Source organism: Python bivittatus, unplaced genomic scaffold, assembly GCF_059951505.1.
Source record: "Python bivittatus isolate LINGU-HERP-01145 unplaced genomic scaffold, Pbiv_v1 ctg000000_np1212, whole genome shotgun sequence".
NCBI lineage: Eukaryota > Metazoa > Chordata > Lepidosauria > Squamata > Pythonidae > Python > Python bivittatus.
Window position 1 is genome coordinate 834,754 of NW_028277028.1, and position 12,135 is coordinate 846,888.

Sequence of the window (12,135 nt, forward strand, 5' to 3'; positions counted from 1 at the left end):
GTTGGCTGGGCAGTAGGTAACATTCAGCATGAACCACCACTACTTTTATGGCTGTAGGAGAAAGATGCAAAAGATGCAGCCTGGAGCCACATGTCATCCACTGTATCCCTCTTGTGGCTCCCAGGGCCAGTCAGAATAGGTAGAGCCACATATTTCAACTCTCACTTTTTTTTAAAGACTTGAGGGAGGCTGAAAGGGTGAAATGGGCGCCTTAAGCCTTGAAGATGCTTGAAACACTCATGTAACTTCTTAAAAATCTGAACCACTCTCAAAATAAGAAAAATAAAGAGAGAGAGCCAGTTTGGTGTAGTAGTTAAAGTGTTGGCCTAGAAACCAGGAGACTGTGAGTTCTAGTCCTGCCTTAGGCATGAAAAACCAGCAGGGTGACTGGCCAGTCACTCTTTCTCAGCCCAACTCACCTCACAGGGTTGTTGTGGGAAAAATAGGAGGAAGAAGGAATATTTGTATGTTTGCCGCCTTGAGTTGTATATGAAAAAAAAGGCAGGATAAAAATCTAAAAAAAAAAAAAGGATCATTGCCCTGCTCACTTTTGGAACAGAGCCTTCAGCATGCTGCAGAATATCTGATATGGCTGTTAAGCCAACAGATGTTGCAAACTCCTGCACACTTCTGTTGGCTTAATAGTCATAACAGTTTTTAGGCTGGAAAACAAGGGAACAAGAAGCTTCTTTCAAGTTTCCATTGTTGCTGAGGTATTCACAAATACCTGTAACATTTTGAATGTTGTTTTATTGGAACATGGAATACTCAGAATATTCCAATGGAATTAATATGCCCTGATCTATGAATCATCTTCAGAAGATGAGATTTTTAGAAGACTGGACATGAAGAACAAGTTCCAAGCATCAGTGGAGAGAAAGAATCATGGGTTACTGCTCCTGATTCTGTCCCTGATAACTTAAACACTAAGCCAGATATCCGTCCATGCAGTGCACAAAAAAGTCATTATGTTCATATAGGACAGAGGACAGATGAGAAGTTACCAAAGAAAGCACCTGATATAGGCTGCTGTACTCAGGAATAAGCTGGTACCTCAAGTAGACTGGTTCTAGGTTGATCAGTGTTAGTTGTACTTGACAAGAGAAACTCCCGTGACACATGTGGTTCACAAAAGAGGTTTACTCATGCGTAACATAACAGTTACAAACAAAGCCAGGACTGGCTTGGCACATTTACATTGCTCCTTTATAGTTGTCTCAATCCCCCCCGGGGGCCCCGTTGCTAGGTTACATATTACAAATTAGATTACAGATTGCCCCCTGTAATCCCCCCTTCTACTGGAATGGCAGGTACAGCCCAGTTCTCTTGTTTCTTTGATTGTTGTTGCCTATGGCATGGTTGTTGCCTTCCTTGGGGCTTCTGTCGAGCTCCCCCTTGCGCGCTGATCTCTTCCTCAATTCTGCGGCTCTTTCCTTTGTCTATAGCTCTTTCCTTTGTCTATAGCTCTTTCCTTTGTCTATAGCGCCCCGTTAACACAAGGCATCCACTCCAGATTAGTAAAGTGGCGCCAGGTGGCCCATTCATTAGTTTGCGGTTTCGCACTTCCTCTTTCTGCTAGTGCTCGAGCAGTGAAATTGACTAAAGCGCGGCTGGGCAAGTTCCTAGGCGTGCAGCGCTGGCTGAACCTGCCAGTACTCAGGTGGATGTTGGAAACCTGGAATGGATAATGCAAATAGTTTTGTACAGATTGCTCTATTACATACTGCATTTTAAAATAATTTATACCTGTCCAGAAATCCAGCTAAATGAACTTGGCAATTCTAGAGAACATCTGAATTAAAATAAGTGGAGGAACAAATAAAATCAGTACTCTTATTTATTATTGTCTGCACAACTATGGAGATATAAATGGTGCCTTCCAAAATCAAAATATAGATCTTTTAAAGTTGCATGTAGCAGTAGCGATGGGGAATCTGCTGAGATGACCTCTACCAAGCACAATCTTTTCAAGAAATTCCTAGCTGAATTTCTGTTGCTGAAATTCTCAGAGTGGAGGAGGGTCAGCTATCCTTGACTTAATCCTAACCAATGGATAACATTTAATTGATGAAATAAAAGAAGCAGGGACATTGGAGGAAAATGAACATTTAATGCTGGAGGCATGATTTTTCAGGAAAATTAAAACTCTGTGAAGTTGAACATGTATCTTAGATTTCAGAAGGTTTTCTTAACAATAAATAGGAGCAACAATAAATAGGATTCCATGGCAAAAGGAAGTAATGGGGAAAAGAGTTCAAGCTGAGAAGGACTACTTGAACAAGGTACTAAAAACATATCTGCCAACAACTTTAATAAAAAAAAGAAAGAAAAAATAGAAGACAGAAGTTAATATGGCTACACAACATTTATGAAGATTTGAAAACAAACAAGGTAGGGTAAGCATGAAGGGCATAGCTTTTGGAATTCTTTCCAACTCTTTAACAATAGCTCTGCTCTGGATCATGGAAGAGGGACCAGGGCTTAAAATGGACTGCTGGCAACATTCTGAGTCGCTGCTGAATTGCGTTTCCCATACATGAAGTGAATTCTTGGAATTCTTTTCTCTGCAGCCTACAGCTGGATTTGGTCTGTTTTTTAAAATGCAGCCTTTTGTCAGCTTCAGCTTTTGGTACCAACCACATCAAATTTGGTACTGTTCGATTTTTGTACTTATTCTGCTGGCAGAGAGACACAGTCCTGAGCCTCTTTACATAATACTTTTAATAGGTCACCAAGGAAGAGTACTAGAGATGATGCCAGGAAACCTAAAGCTCAGAATGAGCTAAGATTGGCAAAGGATGCTATGAACACTAAAAGAGTTTCATTAGGTCTATGAAGAATAAAAAGAATCTATAAACAGACTGCTTAGTGAAGACAGCAAAAGTAACAGTTAAACAAAAAGATAGCTACTCAACTTTTAGTTTGGTTCAGTCTAACACTTAAATCTGATCAGGTAATATCTACTTATTTTGAATAGTCACTAATGGTATCAGTATTAAAAAGAGTAACATCCCAGTGGCTTTCAAAACAAGTCCTAGTAATAGCTAATAAAATATGCAGTATGAAAGCCTTGGGCATCAAGAAAAACATAAGATGTCTTAACTGACATTAACATTAAGCAAGTCAGCAATACCCTTGAAGGAGCCAATTTGTGCTCTTGGATTTTCTGTGGTGACCCTGTGGAATGAGTTCCCGCTGGAAGGAAGATTAGTCCCAACTCTACCCATCTTCTAGAGGCAGCTGCAAATGGAGCTCTTCTGGAAGATGTTTGGAATTCAATACCTATTTTCTGGATTGTTTTTCAGATTTTTGGATTTTCTGGTGTTTTTTAATGTTTGTATACCTGCTAAACTGCCAAATGTGCTGTTGGACTGTGGTGGGGTATAAAAGGAAGGAAGAAAGGAAGCTTAATTAAGAACATCAGCAAATAGAGGAATACTGTATAACAAGAAAAAGAAAATGAGGTATTTTTTAAAGATGAGAGAAATCACAGGAAAATTTACAACTAAATTTTGTAAAGTGTGATCACAGGAATGGGATAGCTAATGCCCTAGAAGACAAGAATAACTATCAAAACCATCTCAGTAGGTTAGAGCAATGGTCCAAAAATAACAGAATGAAATTTAACAGCAACAAATGCTTCTTCAGTTAGGAAATAGAAATCAAATGCACAGATGTAGGATAGGGAATATTTATCTTGGTAATAGGATGTATGTATGTGTATGTAAGCATGCATGCGTTTTTTATTTACAAGGCTTATATGCCACTTCAATCAGAACCAACTCTTGTGAAAAACATACCTTGGAATATTATTTGCTTGCAAATTGAATATGAGTCAGCAGTGTGATGTGGCTCAAAAACAAAGAGGAAAACACAATTTTATGTCACTGATCAGGCCTGTAAGAAATTGTAGGAAAGCATTTGAAGATTTATCTTGGAAGAGACGACAATCCAGATGTGAGAAATGTGGGGGGAAAAAGCATTTCAAGGAGACTTCATCTTAATTAGCTCAATATAATTGAGGCTGCAATTATATTGAGCAAAAGATATTTTCCCAAAATCTGTGTTGTTCTTCACTGCTCTTGCTACCTGGGGCTTCACAGATCCCACCTTGAGTAGTATGTCCTGTTCAGGGCACCCTAGGATTTAGAAGAACTGGAAAAGGTTCAGAGAAGAACACTGAGAAAACTAACTCATATGAAGCTCATTTGAGACTGAAGGAACTGGGTATGTTTAGCCTTGAGAAAATAAGATCAATGGGAGATATAACAGATTTCAATCAATTACTCCATAGTATAAGTCATAAAATAATGGATTCAGGTTACAGACTTTGATTGAATCTTCCTAATGGTAAGAGCAGTTTGATAGTGGAACCAATTACTCAGAGTGGTGGGTTCATCTTCACAGAATACATTCAAGTCAAGGCTAGACAATCATTTGTCTAGGACATTTTAATTTAAATTCCTACACTGAGCAGGGAATTGGGCTTAACTTTTTTTTTAAAATTGATTATGTGCCATCAAGTCATTGTCAACTCTTAGCAAACACACAGATAGATTTTCTCCATTACAATCTGTCCCTAACTTGGTCTTTCAGGTCTTCAAACGGTGCCCTCATTGCTGCTATAACTGAGTCCATCCACCTTGCTGCCGGTCATCCTCTTTTTCTCTTTCCTTCTACCTTTCCTAATATTAGAGCCATCTCCAGAGTATTAGATCTTCTCATAATGTGTCTGAAGTAGGATAATTTGATCCTGGTCATTTGTGCCCCCAGTGAGAACTCTGGGTTGATTTGTTTGATGAATCATTTGTTTGTTTTCTTGGCTGTCCATGGTATTCTTAGGAGTCAGAGATGACTCCTTAAAAGTTCAAAAGCATCAATACTTTTCCTATCTTGTTTCTTCAAAGTCCAACTTTTGCTTCCATAGAGTGTCACAGGAAATACCATGGCTTGCATGATTCTGATCTTTGTAGATATACAGTAGGTACATCAAAGCATTTGAACATCTTTTCCAAGGCCTTCATGGCTATTCTGCCAAGTGCTAATCTGTGGTCTATACCTTGATCACTTGTTCCTTTACTGTTGATGGTTGATCCTAAAAGGCAGAAGCTATCCACTATTTTGATACCTTCATTGTCAATTCTAAGGTTGGTTGTTCTACTTGTCATTAGTTTGGTCTTCTTTATATTTAATTTTGCTCCCATTTTTTCCACTGTGGTCCTTGACTTTTATTACTAGTATCTGCAGATCCTTTGCATTTTCAGGTATCAAAGTAGTGTTATCTGCACAGTGCAAGTTATTGATGTTTCTTCCTCCAATTTTAAAACCATGCTCAAAGCAGAAGTTGGACTTCTAGTCCAGCTTCCCTTAATACTGTATACAGTGGAACCCCGGGTTATGAATGCTTCTGTTAATGAACTTTTCGGGTTACGACCAGCTCTGGCCACAAAATTTTGCCTCGGTTTGTGAACTCCGCCTCGGGGTATGAACAGGATTCGCAGCCATTTTCCCTCCCATGACACGGTCCGCGGCCATTTTCCGCCCGACACGTGGTCCGCGGCCATTTTTCCGCCCCTGACACGTGGTCCACGGCCATTTTTCCGCCCGACACGTGGTCCGCGGCCATTTTTCCGCCCCTGACACATGGTCCGCGGCCATTTTCCGCCCGACACGTGGTCTGCGGCCATTTTTCCGCCCCTGACACGTGGTCCGTGGCCATTTTTCTGCCCGACACGTGGTCCGTGGCCATTTTCCGCCCCTGACACGTGGTCGTAGGGAGGGGGACTCTCCCTCTAAGCAATAGCTGCCTCCCTGTCCTCCACGCCAGAACGGATTAACGGTAATTAGACTGAACCTTATGGGGAAATTTGCTTCGGGTTGCGACCAATTCGGGCTGTGACCAGAGTCACGGAACGAATTAAGTTCATAACCCGAGGTACCACTGTATATTCAGCATATAGCTGGGCTTAATGGTCCCTTCCAATTTTGATTCAATTATTCTTTGAAAGAAAATTATTTGTATAATTCCAAAAAATAACAATTCAGGGCTTAGGTATACAATCTCTGTAGTCCCAAGCACCAAAAGCCTCTAAAGTCCTTTTCACTCAGTGGGCCAAAATTTGCAGCCAATTGGGGGAGGGGTGTTGTTGCTAGAACTTCAAAGCTCCCTCTCCAAAAAACAAAATAAAAAAAAACTTAGCTAATTACTCTCAGTTTTAGGAAACTGATTACTAAACTCTCTTAGTATTTTAGCCCTACTGATTTCAACAGTTGGTATAGAACCAATGCAGTGATAACAAATGTTGGGCATATTGCTCAATATAATCAACATCATGGAAAAAAGGAAAGATAAACATCAGCACTGAATCAATAATGAGAATACATACTTTAATTGAATTGATAACATTTATAATTTGATAACATACATTCTGTGCATTCAATAACATACATCCTGAGTATCCTACTTTTTAAAAAAGATGATGGCTTTGTTTCTGTTTCTCAGGGAACAACATTTGTTGCTTTCCTTAGGGTGAGATAACCCATAATAACATCTGAAGGAAGCATTCGGATATAGGCAAATTCCTCAGCTGTACTAAATCTCAGTTTGCTCTGAGGGTCAGTATAGTTTGCCTACAAGAGAAGCACACATTGAAATGTCTAAGTGGAAGAGTCTGAAAATGTACATTTTTAAAAACAGTGAAAATCAACATTTGAAAAGTATACCACAGCAAACACTAGGAGGTCACTTATTTTTCCTTCTACTTTTGTTCTATCCATCATATTTCCTAATCATAAAAGTTTAAATTTTAAAATCTGTTCTGAAATGGATTTTCATACTTTACTAATTTTCCACATATTACTAATGGTTATCAATACCTAAAGGAAAGGAACAGTATAAATGTGGTAATCAGACATTAGCATTGTCATAGAATCAGGCTTCCAGTGAGTCATGGCTGACTGAAGACATCTCCATGAATGAGTGGAGACGGCGATCACTGTGAAGAATGAAAAATCAGCAAACAGACCAGTCCTTTGAATCTCTGTGGAGCGGGAGAGATCGGGAGATCATTCACCAGTGCTCTGAATGTCAACCCCTCGCAAGAACATAAAACTGTAGTCTCCTGTGGGTTTGAGCACCAGGAGCTGAGAGAGATGACATCTTTGCTCTCAGCAGCAGTGGAGCCTTTCATAAGGACACTAAGCCAGCCAAACTCACTTTCTAATCACATTCGGAAATGTTCAATTTAACCACTTTATGGATATTACAGACCTCCAAAACAGCAAGGTTAATTTGACACCTGGTGTGATGGAATGTATCTATGAAGAGGAGGGTGATGTGAGAGATCACGTCTATCAGGAAGGAGAGGGTGCATTCCAGGAAGGGAAAGGAGACAAAAGACAATACAATCCGCAGGGGGAATGCGGGAAACGAAAGAGGTTCAGGATAGCCACTCCCTAGAATCTCCCAGGGTATACAGGAATCTCCCTTGAGTTTATCCTCTAATCTAAGAGGTAGATTAGATTCAGAGAGAATGTCTGACTATCACTCTTAAAATGCAAATAATAATCTATCATGATGACTCAAAAATGGTTCCTAAGTAACATTTGGAATTCTTCAGTTTTAAATTATAAGGGAAAAAATAGAAGATAAACCTCTAGAGCTTTTAAAGAAGAGGATGGACAGCCTCCTCTCCTGGATGTTTAACTGTTTTTTCTGCACATTGCAGAGAGTTGGATTAGATGTTCCTCATGTCATTTCCAACTCTAAAATTTTATGATTTGCTTGGCAAGTACAGTGGGGCAAAAAAGTATTTAGTCAGCCTCCAATTGTGCAAGTTCTCCCACTTAAAAAGATGAGAGAGGCCTGTAATTTTCATCATAGGTATATCTCAACTATGAGAGACAAAATGGGGAAAAAAATCCAGAAAAATCACATTGTCTGATTTTTAAAGAATTTATTTGCAAATCATGGTGGAAAATAAGTATTTGGTCAATATCAAAAGTTCATCTCAATACTTTGTTATATATCCTTTGTTGGCAATGACAGAGGTCAAACGTTTTCTGTAAGTCTTCACAAGGTTTTCACACACTGTTGCTGGTATTTTGGCCCATTCCTCCATGCAGATCTCCTCTAGAGCAGTGATGTTTTGGGGCTGTCGCTGGGCAACACAGACTTTCAACTCCCTCCAAAGGTTTTCCATGGGGTTGAGATCTGGAGACTGGCTAGGCCACTCCAGGGCCTTGAAATGCTTCTTACGAAGCCACTCCTTCGTTGCCCGGGCAGGGTGTTTGGGATCATTGTCATGCTGAAAGACCCAGCCACGTTTCATCTTCAATGCCCTTGCTGATGGAAGGAGGTGTTCACTCAAAATCTCACGATACATGGCCCCATTCATTCTTTCCTTTACACGGATCAGTCGTCCTGGTCCCTTTGCAGAAAAACAGCCCCAAAGCATGATGTTTCCACCCCCATGCTTCACAGTAGGTATGGTGTTCTTTGGATGCAACTCAGCATTCTCTCTCCTCCAAACACGACGAGTTGAGTTTAGACCAAAACGTTCTACTTTGGTTTCATCTGACCATATGACATTCTCCCAGTCCTCTTCTGGATCATCCAAATGCTCTCTAGCAAACTTCAGACGGGCCCGGACATGTACTGGCTTAAGCAGGGGGAAACATCTGGCACTGCAGGATTTGAGTCCCTGGCAGCGTAGTGTGTTAGTGATGGTAGCCTTTGTTACTTTGGTCCCAGCTCTCTGCAGGTCATTCACTAGGTCCCCCCATGTGGTTCTGGGATTTTTGCTCACCGTTCTTGTGATCATTTTGACCCCACAGGGTGAGATCTTGCATGGAGCCCCAGATCGAGGGAGATTATCAGTGGTCTTGTATGTCTTCCATTTTCTAATTATTGCTCCCACAGTTGATTTCTTACACAAAGCTGCTTGCCTATTGCAGATTCAGTCTTCCCAGCCTGGTGCAGGTCTACAATTTTGTTTCTGGTGTCTTTCAACAGCTCTTTGGTCTTGGCCATAGTGGAGTTTGGAGTGTGACTGTTTGAGGTTGTGGACAGGTGTTTTTTATACTGATAACAAGGTCAAACAGGTGCCATTACTACAGGTAACGAGTGGAGGACAGAGGAGCCTCTTAAAGAAGGAGTTACAGGTCTGTGAGAGCCAGACATCTTGCTTGTTTGTAGGTGACCAAATACTTATTTTCCACCATGATTTGCAAATAAATTCTTTAAAAATCAGACAATGTGATTTTCTGGATTTTTTTTCTCATTTTGTCTCTCATAGTTGAGGTATACCTATGATGAAAATTACAGGCCTCTCTCATCTTTTTAAGTGGGAGAACTTGCACAATTGGTGGCTGACTAAATACTTTTTTGCCCCACTGTACTTTTCAACCTGACAGCATGAAGAAAAATGTGGTGTGCTGCTCTTCTAATCCAGGATTTCTTTATAGGCTTAAACATTACATCTCAAAGTTCTATGACTTCTATCTTCAGTCTGATTTTGTCTGAAATTACTTTGTTAGGTAACTGTAGAGCAGTTATTTTTTAAGTGTTTACATTTTGGTTAGTGCAGTGTAGATATCACCGAGATATGTTATAGGGAAGACATATGCAACCTATGGTGTTACCAATATTTCTGTCCTACTTCTTTCACCTTTACCTAGCCTATATCTTATCTATATTAGTAAAAAATTATATAATCTCCATTTTTGAAAGCACTGGCTAGGCCTATTGGGCCTCATAAATGTTCTGTGTAGACTAACAATGTGCCCTTTCAATCTAGACCAGTGATGGCAAACCTTTTGGGCTCAGCATGTCAAAAATTCAGAAAATGCTGAATTGAATTTGATTCTGCTGGTGTATTACCCCCAGCCCCCAATGAACAAAAGAGAAACAATTCCTTACATATTAATTTATTTTTAAAAAATACAGTCCAATCATGTGTGATGCTATGTATTATATAAAGAAACGTCAAATAATTACAAAAATACAAGTAAAACAAAATCAGTTTCTTTGGTAACTCAAACAGGGAGAATAGTTGTCGGGCATTGGTGAACACTGGTGTGTCACCCAAAATGTCATGGCGTGTCACCTTCGACACACATGTCATAGGTCGCCATCGCTGATCTAGACAATGCTATGTTATAGGTGCAGTGTGAAAGCAAGACTGGTAATGATAGACAACCAAACTGTCTTTCAAAGGATATGTCTGCTGTTGCAATCTTTCATTAAGAAGTTCCCAACAAGTATTCAGAAGAACTCTGAGTTTCCCAGATCAAAGTTTAAGAAAAACTGCTGAGCAACGCTAAACTGCTAAACATCAGTGGAGATGTTTAGACCAATGCAGAGAAAAACTAAATTCTAAAAATACGTTTAAAATACTCACAGGAAGTCCTGAAATATCAGAATATTTTTTGACTGGTTTAAATGAAGGAGGAGCATCAATACTGAAGTCTGGGGGAAAAGAGAAATTAAATTCAGGATACTCACGTTAATGTACAAATTGGTAAATACAGAGCTGGTTGGACTCAATTTTCATTCCATTTGAATTGAAATCTTTAATCTAGTGGCATCACTTTTTCCAACAAGCACAAATATATAGAAAATATCCTGACCAAGCATGGACATGTAATTAGATTCCAATGCCAAGCACCTGATTTTGAAATTTGAAAGTATTCATTCAAATTAAATTGTAAAGTATCAGTTAAGTACCAATTCAAATTACAATATATTCAAATTATGGCATGTCATTCTTGTTAACAAGTGATTTCAATCCACAGAATGCCTCTACTAGAAGTCTGAAAATTATTCAGAACTACAAAACGTTTAGCTAAAATATATACCTCACAGAAAAGACAATAGCAAGTGCAAGGCATCAATAAACTGATTAATAGGCAGGATTAGAAAAACTAATAGTGTACAGGCAAAAATGCTTCCTTCAAGAAATGAAAACTGTCCAAACAAAGAGAACAAAAAATGAAAACAAACTTCGGCAAAAGGAATGTAAGCACTTAGAAAAGGATGCAAAAAGTGGAGCACCTCATGGATTGGTTGGGGCCAATGCTTCAGAGAGATAAAATCAAGCCTTTCATTCAAAATGGCACTTTAGTTAGATGAATGTTGGCATTTTCTACTCCCTCTTCTAAAATTGCATTCTAATAATAATTTATTTGCTACTTTAATTGGTACCTATTGTAATCTGAAAGGTGATTATGATGCTTTTGTTATCAGAGGGGGCCAATTTATTATTTGTATGGTAACCAAGAAAAACCCAGAAAGGCGATAATTTCAGCAGCTTCTGAGAAAGATGTGATGATCATTCTTCTGGAGATAGAGAAGAAATAAAAGTGATTAAAGACATCATTGGCACTCTTATCTGCCAGACTGGATGCAGATAAAAAAGTATAATCACAGGAAGTTGATTTACTGAAGGATGACAAGAACCTTCAGGATAAAACAATAACTTAGGAATCTCATTCTTGGTGGGTCAAATTGTGTTGTTGTTGTTGTTATTGTGATTGTAACAGCATAGTGCCTTCAGCCCTAAAAAACCTACAGCTTTTTCTCCCATCTGTAGAGGGCACTATGACATTAAGATTCTACTGTAGTATCATAGTTTCCTCTCCTAATGAAAGTAAAGATACACTTTTTAGGGGAAACAAACAAAAAAACCAAGTATCTTTCAGAAAGGGGGCAATGTACAAGATTAACATTTTTGCCAAAATAACCATGATTATAACAAACCTCTTGGAATTAGGCTCTACCAGCCTAGACTCCCTTAACAGATAAGCAAAATCTAGATCTTTAGAGTCAACATACATCACTTACATTGAACTGGATTTCTCATACAACTACAATACAAATACAAAATACTTTAATGACCAACTATAAAATATATACAAGGAATTTGTCTTCAGTGACGAACAGCAAGATCAACAGTGCATTTGGATAGCAACAGAAAAATAATAAACAGTAACAACTATGATGTGTACCTGCTTTTGCATCAGCTAGCAGATCTCATATCACAGAATGTGTTTTCAGTGTCTTTTTTAGTATGACAACAGAAAATATTTTATTTATTTATTAATTAAATTTGTATTAAATAAGATGAAGGCAACTAG

General features: G+C 39.0%; 1 protein-coding gene across 1 annotated transcript in view; it reads right to left on the bottom strand.

Moving 5' to 3' along the window:
* Positions 1-1,117: 1,117 nt before the first annotated feature.
* The window catches only part of INO80C (INO80 complex subunit C), a 30,945-nt gene continuing 19,927 nt past the window's right edge, over positions 1,118-12,135 (bottom strand). The window contains exons 4-5 of the mRNA XM_088153477.1: positions 10,401-10,468; positions 1,118-1,675 (exon numbers count right to left, since the gene is read on the bottom strand). Coding sequence (XP_088009603.1) covers positions 1,478-1,675; positions 10,401-10,468 — 266 coding nt within the window. The 3' untranslated portion in view covers positions 1,118-1,477. The remainder of the gene's footprint in view (positions 1,676-10,400; positions 10,469-12,135) is intronic.